This window comes from Juglans regia, chromosome 14 (assembly GCF_001411555.2).
Source record: "Juglans regia cultivar Chandler chromosome 14, Walnut 2.0, whole genome shotgun sequence".
NCBI lineage: Eukaryota > Viridiplantae > Streptophyta > Magnoliopsida > Fagales > Juglandaceae > Juglans > Juglans regia.
The window spans coordinates 23224606-23248581 of NC_049914.1; the positions used below are offsets into that span (position 1 = coordinate 23224606).

The 23976-nt window shown below is 38.4% G+C and overlaps 2 protein-coding genes across 2 annotated transcripts; one reads left to right on the forward strand and one right to left on the reverse strand.

Annotated features, from left to right (window-relative positions):
• The first annotated feature begins 13081 nt into the window (after positions 1–13081).
• Positions 13082–19791, forward strand: LOC109000632 (pheophorbide a oxygenase, chloroplastic-like). The gene is made up of 7 exons (XM_018977587.2): positions 13082–13773; positions 14231–14466; positions 14626–14752; positions 15625–15761; positions 16471–16630; positions 18478–18756; positions 19213–19791. The coding sequence occupies exons 1-7, from the start codon at positions 13300–13302 to the stop codon at positions 19465–19467; spliced, it is 1668 nt and encodes a 555-aa protein (XP_018833132.2). The 5' UTR covers positions 13082–13299; the 3' UTR covers positions 19468–19791.
• Positions 19792–20093: 302 nt separating this feature from the next.
• On the reverse strand, positions 20094–23368 carry LOC109000631 (pentatricopeptide repeat-containing protein At1g71210, mitochondrial). Its single transcript, XM_018977586.2, has one exon. The coding sequence runs from the start codon at positions 23108–23110 to the stop codon at positions 20453–20455; it is 2658 nt and encodes an 885-aa protein (XP_018833131.2). The 5' UTR covers positions 23111–23368; the 3' UTR covers positions 20094–20452.
• Between the last annotated feature and the right edge of the window lie 608 nt (positions 23369–23976).

The following is a 23976-nucleotide window of genomic DNA, read 5'->3' on the forward strand; positions in this document are numbered from 1 at the left end:
TGAAACATAGGATAGATTAGAGATTCTGCTGGCAAAACAAGTTCATAAGCAACCTTCCTGATTTTTCGAAGGATTTGAAATGGTCCATAATATTATGGTGCGATTTTGAGATTTCAGCGCATGGATATAGACATCTATTGGTACGGGCGTAGCCTAAGGTAAATCCACTCTCCTTCTTGATATTCTCAGTTCGTATGTTTCATATCGGTGAAAAGCTTAATCTTGGCTTGTGCTTCTTTCAAGTTTTCTAGGATCAGAGTGGCTATGAAGTCACGACTCTGAGCTCCTCATCTATTGCTTGTACTTTGGTGGTTCCCAGTTCGTATGGCAACAATTGTGGGGATGGTTGGCCATATACTGCTTCATACGGTGAGATATAAGTAGAGGAATGTATAGAAGTATTATATGCGTACTCTGGTAAGAATAACCAGTGCCCCCAATCCCTCGGCCTGTCACTAGAAAAACACCTTAGGTAACACTCAAGCACCTTTTTTATTACTTTTGTCTGACCATCCATTTGAGAATGAAACCAAGCTGAGTAAGATTTTTGTGCTACAAATTCTAAATAATTCTTTCTAGAAATGACTTAAAACTGGATCTTGATCACTGACTATGATTTAGGGTAGGCCATGTAATTTAAAAACATTCTCCATAAAAATCCTAGTCACAGTCAAAGCTGTGTATGGGTGGGTGATGGCCATGAAATGGGCATACTTGCTCAGTTTGTCCACCACCACCATTATCACAGATTTTTCACCCGAGGGTGGTAACCCTTCAATAAAATCCATGCTTATATTTGTCTAATATTTTGAAGGAATTGGTAAAGGTTGAAGCAACCTTGCAGGATGGATGGTTTCAACCTTGTGCCTTTGACATACATCATAGTCACGTACAATGGCTCGGAAATCACCCCTTAATCCGGGCCAGAAAAATTCCTTTTTACTTCTAGCATGTGTTTTATGCACCCCTGTGTGACCTTTAATGGACTACTATGGAACTGCTACAAGATCTGCTGCTGGAAGGGTACCAAGGATTTGAGATGTAGCCTCCTTTTGTATAAAAGCAACTCATTTCAGACTTGGTAAAGAGTTGGGTCCAAGATCCCTTTATGGTAGTGGCAGCTGCTGCAGTTAACGGTCTTGGGGGTAAGCTTTCTTTAATTCTTCTATCCACTGTGCTTGCATTATACTAGCTACGTGAAGTTGCATGTTTGGTTTGGTATGTGGTGGAGTTATGGGGATGGTTTTGGAAGGTGTTGAGTTGATTGAGAGTAGTGGTTGAATTTGGGTGGTCAGATGTGTGTAATCTAGGTAGGGCATCAGCTACAGTGTTGGTTTACCTACATTTGTATCCCACTGAAAATCCTTACCCTAAAAGCTTAGATACCCATTTTTACTGGGCTAGAGTCCTCAATCTCTGTTCTAACAAGTATTACAAAGCTTGCTAGTCATTACGAACTTTGACTAAGTTGATTGAGAGTAGTGGTTGAATTTGGGTGGTCAGATGTGTGTAATCTAGATAGGGCATCAGCTACAGTGTTGGTTTAACTACATTTGTATCCTACTGAAAATCCTTACCCTAAAAGCTTAGATACCCATTTTTACTGGGCTGGAGTCCTCAATCTCTGTTCTAACAAGTATTACAAAGCTTGCTAGTCATTACGAACTTTGAAATTTTGGCCCAACAAATAGCGTCTCCACTTCCTTATAACCATAACTAATGCCAGCAATTCTTTTTTATAAGTTGATAGGTTCAGATTCTTACCCCTGAGTGCTTGACTGAGGTATGCAATTGGCTGCCCCTCCTGCATTAGAACAGCTCCTAGAGCTTCCCTTGATGCATCACAATCCACAATAAACATTTTAGAGAAGATAGGTAACCTTGGAACAAAAGAGCGCATTATAGGTTCTTTGAGTTTGTCAAAAGCTGCTTGTGCCTTCTCAGTCTAGGCAAAAGAGTTTTTGTTCAAGAGAGATGTAAGGGGGGCTGCAATAGCTCCATACCCCTGAACAAACTTTCTATAGTACCCCGTGAGGCCAAAACAACCTCTTAAGGCCATGAGACTCTTTTGAACTGGCCAATTTTGCATTGGTGTGATTTTCTAAGAGTTGGCCTTGTTTCTTTCTTTAGAAATTAGATGTCCCAAGTACTCAATCTCCTTGCTGCCAAAAATATACTTTGATTCTTTTGCAAAAGTTTTTTGGGACTATAAAATTTCCATCACAATGGTGAGGTGTTGTAAATGCTATTGTAAAGACTTGTTGTAAACTAAGATGTCATCAAAGAAAACCAGCACAAACTTTCTTAGATATGGGCTGAAAATTTCATTAATCAATCCTTGGAAAGTTGGAGTGTTGGTAAGCCTAAAGGGTATTACCAAAAACTTGTAGTGACCCTCGTGGGTTCTAAAGGCAGTTTAGGGATATCATCAGGGTTCATCTTGATTTAGTGGTATCCCAACTGTAAATCAAGTTTAGAAAAAATCACTGCTCCACCTAATTCATCAATTAATTCATTCATATTGGGGATCGGGTACAGGGCAGGTTTGGAGAGTGGGATGAGACGCAAAATTCTCATCTCATCTCATCTCATCATTACAAATTTTTCAAATCCCTATACAAAATATAATAAACAATTCAACTTTTTCAAATCCCAATTTAACTTTTTCAAATCCCAACACAATAATAATACTAAAACATAATATTTTAAACACTAAAACAAAACACAAAATTCTCATCTCACCCCCCAAACATGCCCTTAATCTTTGACAATGTATTTCTTGAGAGCACAGTAATCCACGCACATGCGCTAGTTCTCATCCGCCTTCCTTACTAGTAACACTGGTGATGAGTAAAGACTTTGACTGCTTCTTATAATCCCACTGCGTAACATTTTAGCAACTTTTCTATCTCCTCTTTTTGGTAATTAGGATACTTGTAGGGCCATACACAAGTAGGTTTGGCCCCTTTATGCAGCTGTATTTTGTGATCAAAACTTCTAGGAGGAGGTAATTCTTTAGGTTCAGCAAAAACCCCCTGGAATTTCTCCAACACTTGCTTTACAGCGGGCAAAACAACAACTTGAGAATCCAAATTAGCCTCATTCAAAATTTGGAGCCATACGCCCTTAACCGAGCCTTTTTAAGCTGGTTTGTGTGGTCCCCTTCCTCGATACTCTCAGTGGGTAGTTGTATTCCTTGTAACTTAACAGTAACATCACCAAGAAAAAACTGCATGGTTAAGTCAGAGAAATTCCACAAGATTGAGCCCAAGCTCTTTAGCCTACCAACACCCAATACCACCTCACATCCACCAAGTGTTAACACATAGAGAATAGCTAAAAAAATGAAACCCTTGTAAAATAATAAGAACTTCCTTACAGTAACCAAGGCAAGGGAGGGTGACACCATTTGCTACTTTGACTGTCAAATGGCTATCTACCATTGACAGTTTGACCTTCTTTGCCACATATGGATCAATAAAACTATGAGGGCTACCTGTATCAATTAAAATCAATACCTTTTGATGATTGGTTTCACATTGTAGCCTCATGGTTTTGGGTGCTAGAGATCCTGCTATGTCATGTAGTGAAATACCCAATAATTCTCTCATTTCTTCTCCTGTGGACTCCTCTATTTGTATTATAGCCAAGGTTCCATCAACTTCCTCAGATTCTTCTTCTTCTTCAATCCTCATTCATTCTAGTAGAAAAATCTTGGGTCTATTGCACCTGTGTTCCGGGTGGAACTTCTCATCACAATAATAACATAGCCCTCTCTCCCTTCTTTCTTGCATTTGAGTGGGGGGATTCTTCTAATGAGTAGAGTAGGTTTTTTGGGTAGTGTGGTTCTCAATTCTTGTCTGTTTGGTGGTATTGGAAGTCTCAATATGGGAGTTGGTACAGGTAGTTTAAGTGTGGGGTTTTGGCTAGTGGTGGTTTGAGTTTGGGTTTTTGGTAGGAATTGCTGGGTACGGCGCAACACCTCTTCCTCCTGTAATCTTATTAAACCAAAAACTGCATTAAGTGTAGAAGGTTTAAACATAGTAACAATAATTCTGAGATCATCATTCCACAATCCACTTAAAAATGTGCTAATGCGAAACTCCTCTGTTATTCTATTGATTTTATTTGATAATGCTTCAAACTGAGACTGATACTCCTCCACTATGTTGGCTTGCCTTAACTTTGTAAAGGCTCCAATTGGATCCTCATAAGTTGAGGGCCCAAATATTACCTTTAGGGCTGTTACAAACTCATCCTAAGTGTGAACTGGGCTTGAATCCATAAGCCAGCAGTCCCAAGAGAGGGCCTTGCCCTCCATGTGGAAAAAGGCTATCTATAGCCTTTGGTCATCAGGTGTATGGTAGTAGGAAAAGAGTTGTTGGGCCTTAAGAACCCACTCCATAGATTCTGACCCATTAAACTTAGGAAAATCCAACCTAAATGATCTCGCCTATATCCCCCATTTCCATCAATCAAAGGATTATTGCTAACCATAGTGTGCAAATTTGAGGACCCTTCACTCGACTGCTAATCCGAGCTATAATTGCTAACTTCTCATAGCTGGATGTCAAATTATTGATCTGCTGCAACACTGCTTCTAACATGCTCTTCTGCCTTTCTTGTTCTTCTCGTAGGTGCAAAGTTTCTCCCTTTAGTGTCGCCATTGCTTCCGACAATTGGGCCTGACTAGTGTCTTCTGCCATGTCGCAGGAACTCGGCTTTAGACCATTGTTAGGAATATTGTAATTAGATAAAATAAAATGTAAATTGATATGGCTATTCGAGGTGCCACAGGCCTCTAGTTCTCACAAATGTTTGGGCTGCGAAAGTCATAGCTTTCATGGATCACCTTGCATGAATTAAATAGATACATAAATAACAAACCACTTACGCATGTTTACAAAGGCAAAAGACACTACCCACTACACTAGTAACTGACCCACTTAATAATAATAGCAACTGGCCTACTGACTGAGACTCGGTTAGAAACCCTAATAAAACATAACAAGTAAATTACTTAACTATCCATAGTATAAGAACTAAAGATTTCCAAAACGTTGTCCTTAGACAAACAACGACTATCAAGGGACCCCCTTCATATTAGGGTTTTAGCACATAACAGTGTTGAATGTTGATATGCCACAATAAAAAAAAAATAAGAAACTTGAAATTGCTTCGAATACTAAAATAAAATTACTTTGCTCTTCTTTTCTTGATAAGCAAATGATTTCATTATAATAAATTAATAATTAGCTAAAGTACACTAGGTGGGGTTAGGGGCCCATATAATTGCAAACCTAGATGTTAAACACTTAACGAAGTATAAAAAGAAAATGTAGGGATAGCAAATGGTGATTAGGGGAGGTTTGAATAATTAGTTGAGTTGAGTTGAGATGAGATGAGAGTTGAAAGTTGAATAAAATTTTATTTTTTAATATTATTTTTGTTTTGAGATTCAAAAAAAATTAAATTGTATATTATATTTTGTTTGAAAGTTTGAAAAAATTGTAATGATTAGATGAAATAAGTTGAGATGAGAATGTTGTAGCATAGATCCCATACTCTCTTGCCCAAAACATTGTAGTATGGTTTGAGAGAAGACCAACCATGAAGGTGATTTGTTTAGCAAATCCTAAAAAATGTCTACCCAAAGTTTCTACTGTAACCATGAGGTTATTTGAGATGGGATTGTACCAACTCTGGATCAATTGTTGCGGTTGCATAAGGTATTAGTCTCCTACTCCACCAATTTAGATTGGAGAATATGTAGACTTTGAATTTTAAGAAAAACAATAAGATATGTGATAACAATGAATCGGTTTGATCACAACTTTGCAATTGTCAAAACGAACGTAGGATGGCCTTGGAAGAGCACCCGCCCAAAAGATATCCTTTTGTGGGCTAAAAATTAGGATTTTCCAGCTAATCTAGCTCCAAACTCTAGTGGGGCATTGCATAGAAAGTAAGATAATGATAATTAAAAGAAGGAAAATGCTAATATGCCATCTAGTTTTGTCCCTTATTTTGAATATTCATGTATTTAAATGTATTTTTTACTTGATGGTTAAAGAATTGACTTTTAGTGTATTAATGTATCTTTTAAAAAATAACATTTTATTATGTGATTGTACATAAATTATATACTACTTGTGTTAAAAAAAAAAAGCCAATTTCCTTTGGCAACAACAACTTTTCCTTTTTTGTACCATATTTTTAAGAGAATCGTACGGAAAATATCATTTTACAATTTCATAATAAAATATTAATTTTTTAATCTAAGGATATTAAAGTGAAAATAATAATAAATAATTTTTTTTAGTAAATATTGTATTATATAATTGTGTATTAGTTATACAAAATCAAATTATCTCATTTCATTTCTTATAATTATTATAACTTTCTAAAATTTACACAAAATATTATAAACAATTTAATTTTTTCAAATATCAAAATAAAAATAATATTATAATAATATTTTATTTAAGTTTTAACAAAATATTTCATTACATCTGCATAACCAGCGAGACCTAAGTTGATTTACCATGCGTGCAGAAGAGACCTCCGATCCGCTCTCTGGAAAGATGAGTTTCCTCTCCTCTAGTTACCCTCTCCTTTATGACCCTCACCTATCTCTCCTATAAGTCCTTCATTACCTTTCACTCCTCTGTTAGTAAACCCACCAACCCTTCCTTCTTTGTCCACAATATCTGCCTCCCAATTATGTCAAACGAAAATCAAGGCATTGAACAACTCATTGAACAAACAAAAGCATTGACTTGGGAGGACATCATCCTGGTCCCAGCAACGGACACCGCAACAAAGATTTCAAACCATGCCCTTGTAGGTAAGCTAGTCTCTTCAAAAGTCCTTAATAAGCACATATTCCATTCTAGCATTCGTGCGGTATGGAGTTTTGCTTCGGGCTTGAATATTGAAGACTTGGGTATAAACACTTTTCTGTTCACTTTCTCTTCAAGTCTGGAAAAGAATAGAATTTTTCAACAAAGGCCATGAAATTTTAAGGGATATCACATGGTTCTCAAAGAATGGTCCCCTAGACTTAGCATACAAGAGATTGACCTCTCTTTTTCAGCCTTTTGGATTCATATATGTGGACTTCCTCTAGAAATGATGACAGTAAAAAATGTGGTACAAATAGGTAAAGTCTTAGGTCGTCTGGTAGAGCTTGATTATTCTTATCTTCCTGAGAACACTGTTAAACCATTCATGCATATTAGAGTTGAAATCAACACTGAGATGCCTCTTCATGAAGGATTTAGTTTATCCAAAATCAACAGAAGCCAGCAAGAATTAGCTTTAAATATGAAAGACTTTCTAAATTTTGCTATGGGTGTGGTCGTTTAGGGCATCTTCATCAAGCCTGCCCAATTTTTTCTAGCTCATCAGATGATCCTTGCTATGGTCACTGGATGCGTGCGAAAACTGTAGAGAATCGCCGCATGAATACTGGTCTGCTAAGGGTGGAAGACTCGTTTAAAGACCAACTACAGTCCACTCCTTTCCTTGAAAAGTTAGTATTACTGGAGAGACACAAGAGCTTTCGACCCTGGCAAAGAAAAATACTCTTGTCTAGTACTTGGGCAAGGGCAAGGTAGTTATTATCAGCACTGAAAGTGGGGATAAAAAGGAGTTTTGTATAAAGAAACTTTTTTCAGACAGTTCTACTGAGTTAGCATCCAAGCAAGACGATGACTCTGTTCAATTTCCTAATAATCAACTCCATCGTCCCGAAGGAATGGACCCAGCCGTGCACTTCTCACCTCCACGTGGCAGCCTCCAAAGTCTTCAGCAAGCCAACTTGTCAGCCTCATTGAATGACGGCAATCATCTGGTCCCCTTTATCCCTTCTCACCCGTCAGGAGATGTCAGCCCCCCATAACTCAACCCTGCATTCCAGCAGACATTGTCAACCCTTGTCCCCTAAAGCAAATCTCCTTTCACTCGTCTGTAGTCAATCCAATTATTTCAACTTCTCCTCTTGAGAATACAAGCCCGAAACCAATCAGATTCGAGTCCAACTCGTCCTTACTCAATCAATTCATAGCCCAATTCCAAGCCAACAGAGGCCCACTTATCACTGAACTGTCCAAACCCAGCCAGAATTTATCCAGTCCCATCGTTTCCTAATACCCAAACCTCTCCTCTACAACCCATCCATCAAAATTTTACCTAAACCCTAGAGCAGAGGAACATGGCTTCGGCATTTACAATCCTTACATCTTCCCAGCTTCATCCAATGAGTCATCTAGAAAGAGGAAAACCATCAATCCAGTAAAGCCAATTCTTCAATATCCGCATAAAAAATTCCTTCTATCTTCTACTGTCACTGTGGCTGATTCTGATACAGTCAACAAGGAGCATGAAGGATTCCATTATGCAGCTGAGCCCCAGATCCCTATGAATAATCCTCCAGAGTTCAAAGCTGTGGTGCACCATTTTGCTGAACATCCTCTAACCCGAAAAGAAAAAATGAACCGAACACTACGTAGGAGCAAAAGGAACAGCTCCACTAGCCACTATGCTCCATATCAGAGGAAAGCCTTGACAGTTTCGGGTAATATAGTCCAAACTCAAACCATGAATCTTTTTCTCATTAATCCAATGACTGGAGTGGCAGGGTCCTCATTGCCACAAAAAAAATCCATGAGGCTACTAGCTTGGAATTGTCGAGGTATTGCTCGACCTCGTGCAATTAGATCCCTCAGTGCAAATATCAGGATCTATAATCCTGAAGTTATTTTTCTTTCAGAAACTTTATTATCTCCTTGTGAAAATGAAAGTATTGTAAATATGCTTGGCTTTTCTTTTTTTGTCCACTCCCCACCGACCAAAAAATGAGGAGGTCTTTTGTTAATGTATCGTCCTGGTTTCAGTACAGAACTTGTGAATATTTCTAGCAATATGATATCTGTGCTGGTCTACTATGATCCTACTTATATGCCATGGCTTCTGAATCTTGTTTATTGTCCTGCCTCGTTTAGTCAAAAACAACATTTTTGGGACCGTATTAATCAGACTACTGAGTCCTTTTCTGGGCCTACTCTTGCAATAAGGGATTTTAACTCAATCTTTTCCCAATCTGAAAAATTAGGGGGTAAATGCTTTGCTCAATCCTCTAAATTAAATGGGCTTCCTCTTTTCATGAATAGATTCGGGATGGTTGATATCGATTCAAATGGACCCAAATATACCTGGTCAAACAAGAGGGATGGCTACAATCTCATCAAAGAAAGATTAGATAGAAGGATTGTCAACTTAGCTTGGCTTGATCTGTTCCCACATGCATCCATCACTACCCTCACACGTGACTCCTCTGATCATGCTCCAATTTTACTGGATTCATCCAATAGACAATCTTATCCCAAATCTTTTAAATTTGAGGAGTTTTGGTTGAGAGACCCCTTTATTTTCAGGATTATTAAAAAAGCATGGAGTTATAATTTCAGAGGAACCCCCTCCTTTATCCTCTCAAAAAAATTCAAGCACAGTAAAAAAACCCTTCGAGAGTGGAACATCAAAAGCTTTGGTCATATTCAAATTCAAATAAAAAATCTTTCTGAGATTCTCTCGACCATCCAGGGTCAAGATCACATACCCTCTCCCATCTCCTTGGAATCAGACCTGCAAGCAAATATCCATGAACTCCTTAGGGAAGAATCTCTCTGGCGTAAAAAATCTAGAATGCTTCTACTGTGATCAGACGTAGAAGTAACAATATTGAATGCCTTAAAATGGGTCATAACCATTGGTCCTCTGATCCATCCATTATGTCTGCAACCATTCTGGAGCACTTTCAAAACACTTTCACCTCTTGCAATCCTATACCTCCTGTGGATATGGATAATCTCTTTCCGAGAAAAGTCACTGCTACTGAAAATGATTATCTTTGCCATATTCCTTCTAATGAGGAAATTAGCCTTGTTGTCAAAGCTCCTCCCTCCTCAAAGGCACTAGGCCCTGATGGATTCACGGGCCTCTTTTATAAAAAATTTTGGAAAATCATCAAATCTGATATTCTGGCTATTGTGAAAAGCTTCTTCATTCAAGGAATACTCTTAAAATAGCTAAATCATACCAATATTGTTTTAATTCCCAAGGTGGAAAGTCCAAATGATATCAATCAATTTAGACCTATTAGTCTTTCAAATGATTGCTACAAAATTATAGCAAAAATCCTTGCCAATAAGTTTCAAGCTGTTTTGCCAAGTATCATATCCCCTTATCAAACTGCTTTCTTGCCAAATAGACTCATTCAAGAAATTATGATTTTAGCTCAAGAGATTTTCCACCTCATGAAAAAAAGAAGAACCGGAACGTGTACTATGGCTATTAAAATTGATATGGCCAAAGCCTTTAACTCTATGGAATGGCCATTCCTTCTGGACGTTCTACACCATTCTGGCTTCAATCACAAATGGATCAATTGGATTAAAGAATGTATTTCCACTGTCTCCTATTCAATCATTTATGGATTCTTTCAACCCTCGAGAGGTTTAAGATAGGGAGATCCCCTATCTCCATTCCTTTTCATTCTTGACACTGAAGTGCTTTCCAGACTCATCATCCATAAAGAAAATCTTGGCCGTCTTAGAGGCATAAAACTGTCAAGAGATGGACCCTCCATCTCCCATTTGCTCTTTGCTGATGATCTGTTGTTTTTTTGGCACAACAAATTCTCAAACAGCCCAAGCCTTTGCAGATTGTATTGCCACTTATAATTCTTGGTCTGGTCAAAATATCAACGATAGGAAATCCTCTCTTCACTTCAGTGCAAACACCAATCCTGATTCCATCAATACTGTTAAAAGCTTCTTTGATTTCAGAACTTCACCTCTAAATTCTAAATATTTGGGCATGCCCCTCACAAATGGTGTTGAAAAGAATAAATTCCTATCAGACCTCATTGGCAAAATCCAATCCAAAATTCAAGGTTGGAAGACAAAAATTCTTTCTCAAGCATAAAAAACTGTCCTCATTAGATCAGTGGTAAGCTCTCTACCCTCTTATGCCATGTCCACCTTTCTCTTCCCTAAGGAAATGGCAAAAAAAAATAAAATTAATATACTGCTAAGAAGGTTCTAGTGGGAATATGAAGACAACCAAAAAAAGAAATTTACCCCAAAATCATGGAATTCGATTTGTTTGCCCAAATCCATGGGTGGTCTTGGTTTGAAACAAATTTTCATTTTCAATTCGGCCCTCATCTCCAAACTAGCATGGACTTTCATAAATGGATCCACCAGTCTTTGGAAAGAAATTCTTTCAAAAAAATACCTAAGATCAAATTCTTTCCTTGAGGTATCCCCTAAGTCATCGGACTCCAATTTTTGGAAAAGCCTTTTAAAACAAAGGGACTTCCTAAGGTCTAGTTTTTGCTATCAAATCAATAATGGAGCCACCACAAGAGTTTGGATTGATCCTTAGATTCCGACTTTGCCAACCAATATACCTCAACCTCCCCCCACCAATGATATAGTTGATTATTCCATGACTGTTTCGGAGCTCATCTTAGAAGAGCCAAGGCGTTGGAACACCCTCCTCTTAAATACCATTTTCTTAGAAAATACCACCAGAGAAATTCAAAAAATTCTCTTAGCAAACCATAACTTCCGGTACATACCTGACAAGACCAAATGGCTCCATCATGCTTCGGGAAAAATCTCTATTAAATCAACCTATGCAGCCTTGGTTCATCAGGATGGATTTTCTTCAACTAGTAATCTGCCCATCAATTGGAGGATCCTCTGGAAGATGAAGATTCAAGATTGACTAAAAATGCTTCTTTGGAAAATTAGTCACAATATCCTCCCCACAAAAACCAAGATCAGTAAAGTTATTCCTCTTGATGAAGATCAAATACGATGCCCCCTTTGCAAAACCAAACCTGAAGATCTTCCTCATCTCTTCCTCAATTGCATTTTCTCTAGAGTAATGTGGAGGCAATCCAAGTGGCCGATTGACACCTCCCACTTTGCAAGTCAACCGATCTCCAACTGGATTAGCATAATCATTAATCCTTCCTCCATTCTAAAAATATTCGACGAAGAGCAACATGATTTCTAGATTTTTGCTCCCATGGCAGTGGATAACCTTTGGTTCATAAGGAATAAACTTGAACATGCTTTTGCAACCCCCTCAATTTCCATGTATGTACAATATGTTTTTAAGTCTGTTAAACAACACACAAGAGCATGGGCAGGACAAGAAAATTAGATTGAGGAATATGAAGACAGACAACTAGATGTATATCATCTCATTACATTCGATGTAGCCACGAGAAAGGAAGGATCTATTCTTGTCTCGCTTTGTTGGGCAGACAACGAAGAGTTATTATTTGCAAAAACTGACCTCATCAGCAAGGTAAGCTCAAATGTCGGAGAAGCATCTGTAGCTTTAATGGCCATTACAGAAGCGGAAAAATTGAAGCTTGAAAAAATAATTCTAGAAGGAGACTCAAAAGTCACTATCCAAGAAATCTTAAACACCTCGACACATTAAGAATGGATCATGAGCCCAATAATCAACGACATCAAACATCACCTAGAGTCATTCAAGGTTTGAAAGCGAGGAAAATTCATCGATTACAAAATCGATGCGCGTATCATTTAGCGTAGTGGGCAGCGGCAACGCAAGCCTTTAGTAATATCCCCCTAATTCAAATTCCCTCATCACTACTACAGTTTCGTAGTGGGAAGGATCCTCCCAACACTGATGTATTTTGTTAATTTCTAGTTTCTAAGACTATTCTGTATGCTGTTATTTTATCTTAATGCAACCTTGCTAAAAAAAAAAAAAGAGACCTAAGTTATGTTCCTACTATTTCTATTTTTTTTAATCTAAGTTTTTTGTTTTTACTTCTGGTTGGCAACAACCAGTTGTGGGACGTGGAGGGACTGTACCTGCCAAACAAAGTTGTGGACCTCATGTTTCCGCCATAACAAAACAAAACAAAATTAAAAGAATTTCTTTCCACTAGCCAATGAGACTCGGACAACTATCGTCCCCTCCACTGATTTCCCTCCTCAAATTATTTACCGTTAAAACTCCTTTCACTTCTGGAACGCAGCCCCGAAGATACAGACACATCTCTCTCTCTCTCTCTCTAACAGAGAGAGGAGAGAGTCATTTCAGACTTGCACGCAAAGCTGTTGACCCCTAAAGAGAAAAAAAGAAACTTCTCAACACCCCTCCCCCCCTCCTCCCCTCTCTCATTGGAGTTAAAGAAGGCACAGCCTTTGCTTGGACTCGGCTTATAGACACTGCCCACTAAAAATAATGGCAGTGCTACTCCCGGCCTCTGCTTTTTCTTCGTTTCTTGGACTATCATCACCATTATCGCTACACAATAAATCCCTTAAACCCTCCTTTCCCTTTCTCTCCCCCGACATCCCGAGCCTCTCTTCGAGGAAAACACCGAGTACTGGCACCGCAAGTAGATATCTTTCTCTTCCACGTGTAGCTGCTCCTCCAACCACACCAGCGTCTCAGGAAAACCGAGAAGAAGAAGAAGGAAAATACGTGAAAGAAGAGTATGGTGTTGAGGATGACGTCGGTTACGAAAGCTCGTCTGGTACCAAGTTCTCTTGGAGGGATCATTGGTACCCAGTTTCTTTGCTTGAAGATTTGGACCCTCATCTCCCTACCCCGTTTCAGCTTCTGGGTCGAGATCTCGTGCTCTGGTTCGACAGGTCTGCCCACGAATGGGTTGCTTTCGACGACAAATGCCCCCATCGCCTCGCCCCCTTATCTGTAACTTAATTTGTCCCTTCACTCTTATTCTACGCTCCAATTTTTTGTGAGAATTGAAGTTAGGCTCTGTTTGGTTGCTAACACAATTGAGGATAAGAAATAATTGAAAAATAAAACCTCACCCTATATTCGATTTGTTGACCAAAAAAAAAAAAAAAACAATTAATGAATGAATACTAGAAATGAATAACTAAGAAGATAGGGAAACTTAAGACATGTGTTGGTGTAGTGTCTCGCAAATTCCTTTATATATAAATGGGGCTGTGTTTTTTTTTCCCTCCCTGTCGTTTTGGTTTCAACTTTCTAGAGGAAATCGTGCTTTATTGGGTAGCGAAACGATGGAGTACATAAAATTCAATATAACTATATCTTTAATTCTTGTACATTTTCCACAACCGAGTGGGGAATTGGGTTCTTGATGGGCCTTCATGATCCTGAGGAGTTCACTGATTCTTAGGAAGGGCGGATTGATGAAGGCGGAAACTTGCAGTGTTCATACCACGGTTGGTCATTTGATGGGTGCGGATCTTGTGTTAGGATCCCTCAGGCTTCAACTGAAGGTCCTGAAGCTCGTGCTGTTAAGTCTTCGAGAGCGTGCGCAACAAGGTTCCCTACTATGCAATCTCAAGGCCTGCTCTTTGTTTGGCCGGATGAGAATGGCTGGGAAAGAGCACGTGGCACCAAGCCTCCTAGGTGATCGATTCAGTTCAGATCTACAATGTGTTTAAATATTTTTGTATTGATTTAATAATTGAAGTTGAGGATATAGGTTCGTTATGATATCTTAAAAGTTGCCAGATATAGTTGATGGCAATATGATGCATATCTTAATAAACATGCCATGTTATGCAGGCTGCCTGATGACTTTGATAAAGCTGAATTTTCGTCGGTGACAATTCAGCGTGATCTGTTCTATGGCTACGATACCCTCATGGAGAATGTCTCTGATCCTTCCCACATTGATTTTGCTCATCACAAGGTGTATACTTATTTTAAAATGAAATTTTATTCTATGAATTAGGGGATGAACTGGTTTGGTCTATGAATTTATGCAACTTTTCGCCAGTGTTGTGTGCACTGCCATGATACTTCATCATTTTAACAGTCATTTTTAATTCACTAAGAATATGATCAAACCTGATTTTCATTCTGGATTTGTGCTTTAGATAACCAAACCACTTTTTAATATTTGAATATTTGCAACCATGGAACAAATGTAAGAGCTTGGCTAAATTTGTTCAGTGCTCATGGCTGAGTTTCTCTGTAATATTGAAGGAATTGTTGAATTGAAGGCTCATTTGAACAAAGAGTTCCAGACTAAGATAGGAGAATGAGGTTCAAGCATGAGACTCCGTGTTTTGCCTCTGCAGACAACAAGTGTTATCTAGATGAAACAATTTTCTTCTAATTCCTTTTAAAGCCTGACCATATGTAAACTCTGGTTCTGTAAGAGCAGAAATCAGTTGGTGTGCCTGGGTAAATCTAATGCTAAGGTGCCTCAATGCTTCTAATGCTTGTCAGTCTGAGTAAAAAGCTAACTGTGCTTATTGATCTTTGGTTCAGAAGTTTTTAAAAATACAAACATGTCTTTGGTTGGCCATGTTTTTCTGACAGGAATATCTTAGGGGAACTTGCTAATTAGAAATAATGGTTAATAATTGCACTTTTTATAACAGATAATGGATAACTTCTTTTGTTTGGTAGAATACTCATGTACCCAAGGGAACTCGAACAGTAGATATCACCCACCACCCCATGCTTGGGGTGGGTGGAGGTGACATTTGAACCAAAGGCCATTGACTATAATTAATAACTTTCCATGTTGCTTAAAGGATAAATATATTTTTACAGGTTACAGGAAGGAGAGATAGAGCCAAGCCTCTGCCTTTTAAGCTAGAGTCTAGTGGTCATTGGGGCTTTGCAGGGGCGAATGATGGGAACCCAAGGATCAGTGCTGAGTTTGTTGCACCATGTTATTATATCAATAAGTAAGTTCATCACTCCCACTTAAGTAGTTACAGATGTGTACTTCTTACATTTAGCTTAGATTATAAGTGTTGTTTGCATGATCATAACAAATCTCATGCATATGGTTCTTGTATCTGTTTTGGTCCTCGCATAAAAAAATTATTCTTGTATGTGATTGCTTAGGAGTCTTGAGTGGCTCCTTAATTTCATTGTATAAGTTTGAAGTATAACAAAAATATATGTAAAGAAGATCATGTGAGGCTTAAGCATCAAGGGATTCTTCAATACTGCTTAAGGTCAATACCTCTAGGCTATCTCTTGAGGCTTCACTCTAAAGTTTATTTTTAATACGTTTCTTTTGGCTCGTTAGAGAGCGCTGGGACCTAAAGGCTATACAATAGGAGATAGCTGAGGAGTTCCCAGGTCCTGCGTAAGACGTTAAGAGGCTTAGTAGCTAAGCTAATTGGCAAATTTTGCTTGAGATTAATATGAGATGCTCTAGAGGATAATTTTCCTCTATTGTGTAGCCGTCATTCATAACCCTATGAGAAGTATATCTAGTTAACCAAGCTGTTACGACATCTAGTGAATTTAAAATCTATGACGTACTTTCTTGTCTTCTTGAAATCAGTTTCCTGAAATTCCCTTTTCAATTCTTAGATGCTAGAGAATTTTTATTTTAATTTTACACATCTGGATCCTACTCATACTTGTATTGATGTTTAACAGAATAGAAATAGATACAAAGCTTCCAATAGTTGGTGATCAAAAATGGATAATATGGATTTGTTCCTTCAATGTGCCAATGGCACCTGGGAAGACCCGGTCTATTGTTTGTAGTGCTAGAAACTTCTTCCAGTTTACAATGCCAGGGCCTGCCTGGTGGCAGGTAAGAATTCTTCAATCATACTTTAATATTTAATTTAAAATTTGACAGCAGTAAGATGGGTGATCCTATCATTTCTCTCTTTTAGTTATGATCTTACTAAAGCTTACTATTTTCTTATGTAAATTATTATAATTGCATCTTAAAATGTTTAGCAAACTTGGTATATTTCATTATGTGGTTGTGGAATAGACACCGTTCAATGACAAGATATGGCAACATTATCTGGGAAGTGATTTGAGAGCTGGGACCCCCATATTTTGAGGTTTAAGATGATAAACTTATCTTTTACATTGTCTAAAATGCTGAGAATGAATAATTTTCATTATAAGATGAAGGTGTTGCTGGCAGGTCAAGGTCCTTCATAACTTGTAAAGATTATATAATCTCATATCTTGAGTTCACACATATTAACTGTGCAGATTACATTAGCACTTATTTGGGATCAAGATAATTGGAGTATTATAAAGAAAAGAAAATGGAAAAAAGTCCTAGCCCACCTCTGTGATTCGTAATTTTTTATGAAACACATCCCACCTTTGAGATTATTAATAAGTTAATTTGTCTCTAGCATCATCCTTCCCTTTAGTATCTTAAATAGGCTTAAACAAGAAGATGGGTTGCACACGAGCATAGACATGTGAGACAAATGCCCTGCGGCTGCTGAACAGAGATTGAGTAGGAAGAATTAATTATTGCTGAATCTGATTTAATTTGAGTGGAAACTGTTCCTCATCAGTCATCTCTAACCTATTGATGACACACTAGTTTGTCATTTGGGCAAAGATGCTAAAATTAAGTTCACAAGGGTCCTTGTTTGGTTTAAGGCAGTTTCAGTGCTTTGCTTACTCTTGGAAGAAGTGATCCTTGTCAAGAGGTTGTATTTTTGTGTCAAAGTTTGGCATGAATGACTGAATGGGTGGAGACTCCGTATTGGGGTGGAAAATGTTTTTGATATTTACATGCTTGGAAAATGTTTTTGATATATACATGCTTTAAAATCATCTGGTCCATTGTGTCCTCCACAGATGGGAAGGGCACTAGAATGTAGGGAATCTACAATGAAAGGAACAAGGGATGGGCTTTTGAGTAGGGTTGAGAAATAGTGCAGTTCTTGACGATGATATCATGTGGGGAACACCCTTAACAGAAGAACTTTCTTACTTCTTCATCTCTAGTTTTTACAAGAATCTGCAAGTGAAATGTGGTGCGGTTGTCTTGAGAATTCTAGCTTTGTAATTGCCTCCCAAGAGTATAAGTTACAATGTTGCGATTGTTTTTTGGTAATCTTCCAAAGGGTTGTCCACAATTTCTAATATTCATGGTTACAAGATACCGTTAGGTGTATTAGAGTCATTATTTACGCGGTTGCTGGTTTTTTGTTAGTTCCATTCGATCAGCTTTACTGAATGAGGACCTTTTGGTGCTAAGCATGTAAGGTTGATCATATAAGCCACTTTACTCCACACGTGCTAAGCATGTAAGGTTGATCATATGAGCCATTTTACTCCGCACGTGTGTGTCACCCACACCTATAATTTTTTTGATCGCTCTCACTCACTCACGCATATAATATAGATGCCATTATGTTCATAGAAGCAATTGTATTCTAGATGTGCTTTTATTTAGATTTAGCAAGTTGTATATATCCACATGAAGGAAGCTTATCTTCTCCTTCATTCTCATTTGTTGTGCTTATTTTCTAGTTATTCATTTAATTTACTATGATTCCATTTACTATGCAACTGAGTAATGCAAACCTTACCCTCAATATTTAAGTTTTCTTTCCGTTTTAAGGAGTGCTTGTATCGTTATAACTTGAGTTCCTCAAATGTATGCATTGATGTTAGGTGGTTCCTAGATGGCATGAGCATTGGACTTCAAATAAGGTGTATGATGGGGACATGATTGTCCTTCAGGGTCAAGAGAAGGTCTTTCTTTCAAAGACAATGGAGGGTTCTGTTGATGTTAATAAGGAGTATACAAAAATAACATTCACACCTACCCAAGCAGATCGCCTTGTCTTAGCATTTCGAAATTGGCTGCGGCGACATGGCAACAGCCAACCTGAGTGGTTTGGCATAAGCAACCAACAACCTTTGCCATCAACAGTCTTTTCAAAACGTCAGGTATGGAAACTTATTTTCACTCACATTTTTAGAGCTCTCCCACCTTCCAGGGACAAAAATAAGCTCTCTCTCTCTCTCTAATCAAGGAAGAAAGTAAATCAACAAATACAATATATACCTGCTATTTAGTTTCTAAGATGAGGCCAATATACAATATTTGAATTTATAACAAGATGTGGGAAGACACTTTGCTGTCAGATCCCGAGCCACTCGTTTCTTTTCCCTTTTCTTTTTCATTGTTTTCAGAAGCTATGAACAATAAAATAGACTTGTTTCTAAGGTACATGAAGTACTTTCGTAGATACACATGCACGCTGGCAAATATGCATATGTAGGCAGAACATGTTTGAAATAAACGTTAAATTAGAGATCATCTTAATAGGGGCAAGCATGTCCTGTGGGATAAATTGATGCTGCTACTGTTTTTATAGTTTCTGCTTCCATCGTGTTTCCCAGATGTTGGATAGATTTGAGCAGCACACTCTTAAATGTTCATCTTGCAAAGGAGCTTACACAAGATTCCAGGCATTGCAGAAGTTTTTAATTGGTGCAACAGTTCTTTGCTGTGCAACTGCTGGGATCCCTTCAGATATGCAATTACGGATTTTCTTGGCTGGGCTTGCACTTCTTTGTGCTGGATTGGCCTTTGCTTCGCATGAACTACAGAAAAACTTTGTGTTTGTTGATTATGTACACGCTGAAATTGATTAGAAAGAGAGAAGATGATGCTTGGGCACTGGCTGAAACTATTTGCCTAAATGCATAGGCATTAGAAACTACCAGTGAAATCAACCTTTGTCCAAATATACAGAATCTATGCCAAAACCTGTACAGAGAATTTGTCATTCAAGTTATATGTGCATTGTCAAAATGAGCTTGCTTACAGCTAACCTATTTTAGAGAAATGCTTTAGCCAAAAAGTGATTATATAAAAATAATTCTATAAACTAATGTGATTTGTCAAATTGTAAAGTAACTTTTATTGTAAAGCAGATCTGACGGGATCACATGAAGCTACATCAATTTGTCGTATTACTTTGGTGTAATCTATTTGTGATTGTAACACTCCTCTTTGTTTTGTTATTTTAACAGTTTGACATAGTCATTGACTCAGTTGCCTCTATCAACCTTAAGTCGGTCAATCGTAAGATATTTTTGTAAAATTATGATATTCTTATAATTCTGTTTTATAAAAATGTCCTCTATTTAAATAGTTATAAATAAAAAGGCTGTATGTTTATCATTTTTCTTAACAAAAAGCAGCCAACAAGAGGTCTTAAAGCCTTGATTAAAGAAATTTTTTTCAAATTTCAGCTTAACCATACGCATACATAACTGCAGGCCTGAGGCCTGAAAAAATTACAGGGAACTAAACAGCCATCCTTTCTCGTAATCTTTACTAATGAAAGCATGCTGAATCAGATAGAGAACTTCCCCGCCAAATAATTGATGTAATGCAAGGAGATGATACAAAGCAAATATCCTTAAGCCAGTGCCTCAAAATGAATAAAAACAAAAACAAAAAATACATCTCATTCATTCCCTGCAATGGTTGACAGATAAACTTAGAAAACTAATATGTGCCATGTCACTAATCAAAGTATGGCATCAAACTGATTATTTCTCATGAAAACTGTATGAACTTTGTTGTTGTTTAAAATCAACAAGCTTAATGGAACCTAGACCACTGATTCCATTAGATGCCCATCAAATTAATGGTACCCTCTGTGGGATCAAAGCCATTCCGCAACATCTCTTCTAACCATATCCTAGCCTCAGCTTTCTTGCCACGTTTTAAAAAGCCATGTACTAAGATGTCATAAGTCCATCGATTAGGTTCAAACCCTCTCATACATATCCGATTGAAATACTCACAAGCAAGGTCCATATCCCTCCTGCTTAGTCTTCTCAACAACAAATTATATGTGTAGGTGTCGAGCGGGAAGCACTTTTCAATCACTTCTTCCAAGTTGTCAATATGTTGGCTCACAGTAACACGACCAGAAAATGCACCAACGAGCAGGCCAAGCATTGAAGTACCACCAGAAGAGCAAGAGCTCTCATCCTGTACTTCTCTCAAATGAATCCAAGTTTCATAAAGGTCTTGAGTCTTCAAAGAATGGAACAAAAGTACATTACCGATAAAGGATGTTACATGACGGCCGAGTTTCTCCAAATCATTAATAAGGTTTATTGCAGTATCATACTTTTTACTCGAGCACAACAGCTTTATTAGAGACTCATAGCATTCAATACTTGGAACAATTCTATATTCCCTCATCTCCCCAAACAAATCCAATGCAAGATCCACCTTGTTGACTTTGCAAAGACCAACAACCATGGAATGGTATAGTTTCCCTCCAATCTTTTTTCTCTGGCGCAAATCTGTAAAGAAATTCAAAGCATCAGAAATTCTCTCGCTTTTTAGATAACTCTGCAACATAAGAATGTGAGAACTCCGATTGGGCTCAACCCCACTTCTCTGCATCATCTCAAATACTTCTCTAGCCAGCTCAGGCCTTTTGGCATGGCCAGCTCCGTCAATAAAAAAGTTGTAAAGCTCACAATTGGGTTCATGATGAGACAACTGGATCTCCAATAATTTGAAAAATTGCTTTTCCGGATTTTCCATATCACACAAACATCTAATAACAGCTCTGAACAAGGCTCGAGTCGGGGTGTGACCCCTTTCTTGCATCTCAATAAGAAGTCTTGCTGCAATATCTCCCCTGTTTGACTTGTTAAAACCATGTATCAAGTTAAAGTAAGTATTCATCGAGGTAACTTTATTCATTCTGTTAAGTTCCCCATGTATTAAATACCCGTCTTCTACCCTCCTAGCCTTGCACAAAGCAGAAATAAACCTGTCGTATATGGAAGTACTTGGCATAAAATTCCTCTGCAAGGCAACCATGAGCAACTCCTTCATCTTATCAAGCTTTCCCTCTCTGCACAAAGCATCAGCAAGCACAGAAAACATTTTCCTACCTGGGAAATAGCCTTGGTCAATAGAATTTTTTAACACGCGATATGCTTCATCGATGCTTCCATCACCGCATAGAGTATTGATCAAATAGTTATAAGCCATGCTATTAAGAGAGAGCCCGAATTCAAACCTTAAATTGTACAACTTGAGTGCAACATCAACCATCCCGGCTTTACAAAAAAAGCACAATGCTGCATTCATAGTGACCTTATCAGGGGATATCTGACCCTCCTTCATCTCCATCAGCAAATCACACAATTCCTCGAGCCGATTCTCCCTCAAAAGCCGACATAACAAAACATTGTACCGGAACACCTCAGGAACATACCCTTCCATTGACTTCTTGCTCCGTAGGAACTCCAAAGCCCCATCTAACCTCCCAGCCTGAACCAGATCCCTCATCCACACCCCATAAGCATTCTCCATTGCAACCATCCCCGACTCCCGAAACTCCTCAACCAACTTCCCTGCTTTCTCAAACTCATTACTCTTACAAAGCGCATCCACAAGCCCGCTCACTCCATGGCCGTCCAATTCTCGTCCTTCACTCATCAACCCACGCAAGAAAGCCTCCGCCTCGTCCAACCGTTTCTGCTTGCAATAATTCTTCACCGTTATCGAATGAGTGATCCCATTCTCAAAACCTCGCATTTGAATCTGCTTAAGAATGGCATCAACCGCGTCGAAACAACTCTCCTCCACCAAAGCATTCAGAAGCACGTGATAAGAAAAAGAATCCAAGTCAAGACCTTGAAACCGCATTCTACCAAACACTTGAAGCGCAATATCGGGCTTACCCGCGACAGCGTATCCCATGACCAAAGTGTCGTAGAAACGAACCCTATGAAAGTATCGCTGTGTCTTGTCGTTGTGGAGGATGTCGAGCATGAGGGACATGAGCTTGGCCTTGGATAGGATTTTGAAGATAGCGTAGAAGGTGACGCGGGTGTGGTGGAAGCCAGGCTGGCGGCCGGCCCAGTCGAAGAACTTGAGGCAGGAGAGGACGTCACTGCCATACCTGAGAACCTCCAACACGAAGGATTCGGAGAGACGAAAGCCAAGCTGAGAGAGAGCGAGGTCGGCGGCGCGGCGGGAGGGTAAATCGTCGTCAGACTGGGCGCCTAAGATGCCGAAGATTCGGTCCAAAAGTTGGTTGTTGTGGAGCTTGAACCAATCCTTGAAGGAGGAGGCCAAGAAGTCGGTGGAAGCAGGGAGGAAATGAGTGTTCTGATTAGAGGAATAAGAAGCAGTGTAATAGAAGTGGGGATATAGAGACAAAGAAGAAGACAAGGATTGAGAGGTGGAGATCACGATGGCCAGTCTGGAGAGAAAAGCATTAGATTTGGCTACATGTTTCAGCGAAAGCATTATTGGGATTTCGGATTCAGACTCAGAATTTGGAGTTTCGCGAGAGAGAGAGAGAGAGAGAGAGAGAGAGATTGCAACAAAGTCACTTTACGGCCACTCCTTCATATCCTCCAAATTCCCCATTGTTGCAGGTGTAGGATCTCTCTGCATCTTTCGCTCTCTCTTCCAACCCAACCGGCCCGTCCCTTACAGAATCGATATACATATATGTGAATAAGGTCCTATGTTTATTTTTGTCCAAGTTTATGTATTCGTATTCGCTCCGACTAGGGATACTCATTAATGCAGCAGCGAGTCTAGGCCAACTCCGTGGCTCAATCTCCACTTCTTCATTTGATGGAGAGTATTCTTTTTCTTGTTAGAGCTGCTGTAAATATAAAGAGATTGCATAAAAAAAAATTTATAAATTGACGTAATTTTATGTTATTATTTAAATTTATTTTATATTAAAAATAATTTTATAATTTCATATATCGTATCAAATCACGACAATTTATCAATCTATCCCTCTTTAGATTTTTTTTTTTTTTTTTTAAAGGGATGTCACATGTGATTATTTGATAATGTTGAAATCATTGGACATCTATCTCGATTACTTGAGCCATTCCTTAATCATCATCAGACTCAGGTACAAAATACCAACTTCTTTTTACTCTTTGAGGTATTGATTTGTACCCGGATACAAATACTTTGGAGAATGATAAGATTCAAAATGTATTTTTTTTCAGTTTTTCTTATAACTAAGTAATATATCTTGTGTTGAAAAAATTATCAGAAAACTTGCATTCTATCAAAAATAGGTAGATGAGTAATCTCTTTTATATTGTTAGGGTAATTTCAGCATCACCTCCTTCCTTTTCACACCA

Excerpts from the sequence above, each read along its gene's own strand:
- LOC109000632 (XM_018977587.2), top strand. The coding sequence starts at position 13,300 with ATGGCAGTGCTACTCCCGGCCTCTGCTTTTTCTTCGTTTCTTGGACTA. Across the intron at positions 14,467-14,625 it reads CGTGGCACCAAGCCTCCTAG|GCTGCCTGATGACTTTGATA; the intron begins GTGATCGATTCA and ends CATGTTATGCAG. Across the intron at positions 16,631-18,477 it reads CAGGGCCTGCCTGGTGGCAG|GTGGTTCCTAGATGGCATGA; the intron begins GTAAGAATTCTT and ends CATTGATGTTAG.
- LOC109000631 (XM_018977586.2), bottom strand. The coding sequence starts at position 23,110 with ATGCTTTCGCTGAAACATGTAGCCAAATCTAATGCTTTTCTCTCCAGA.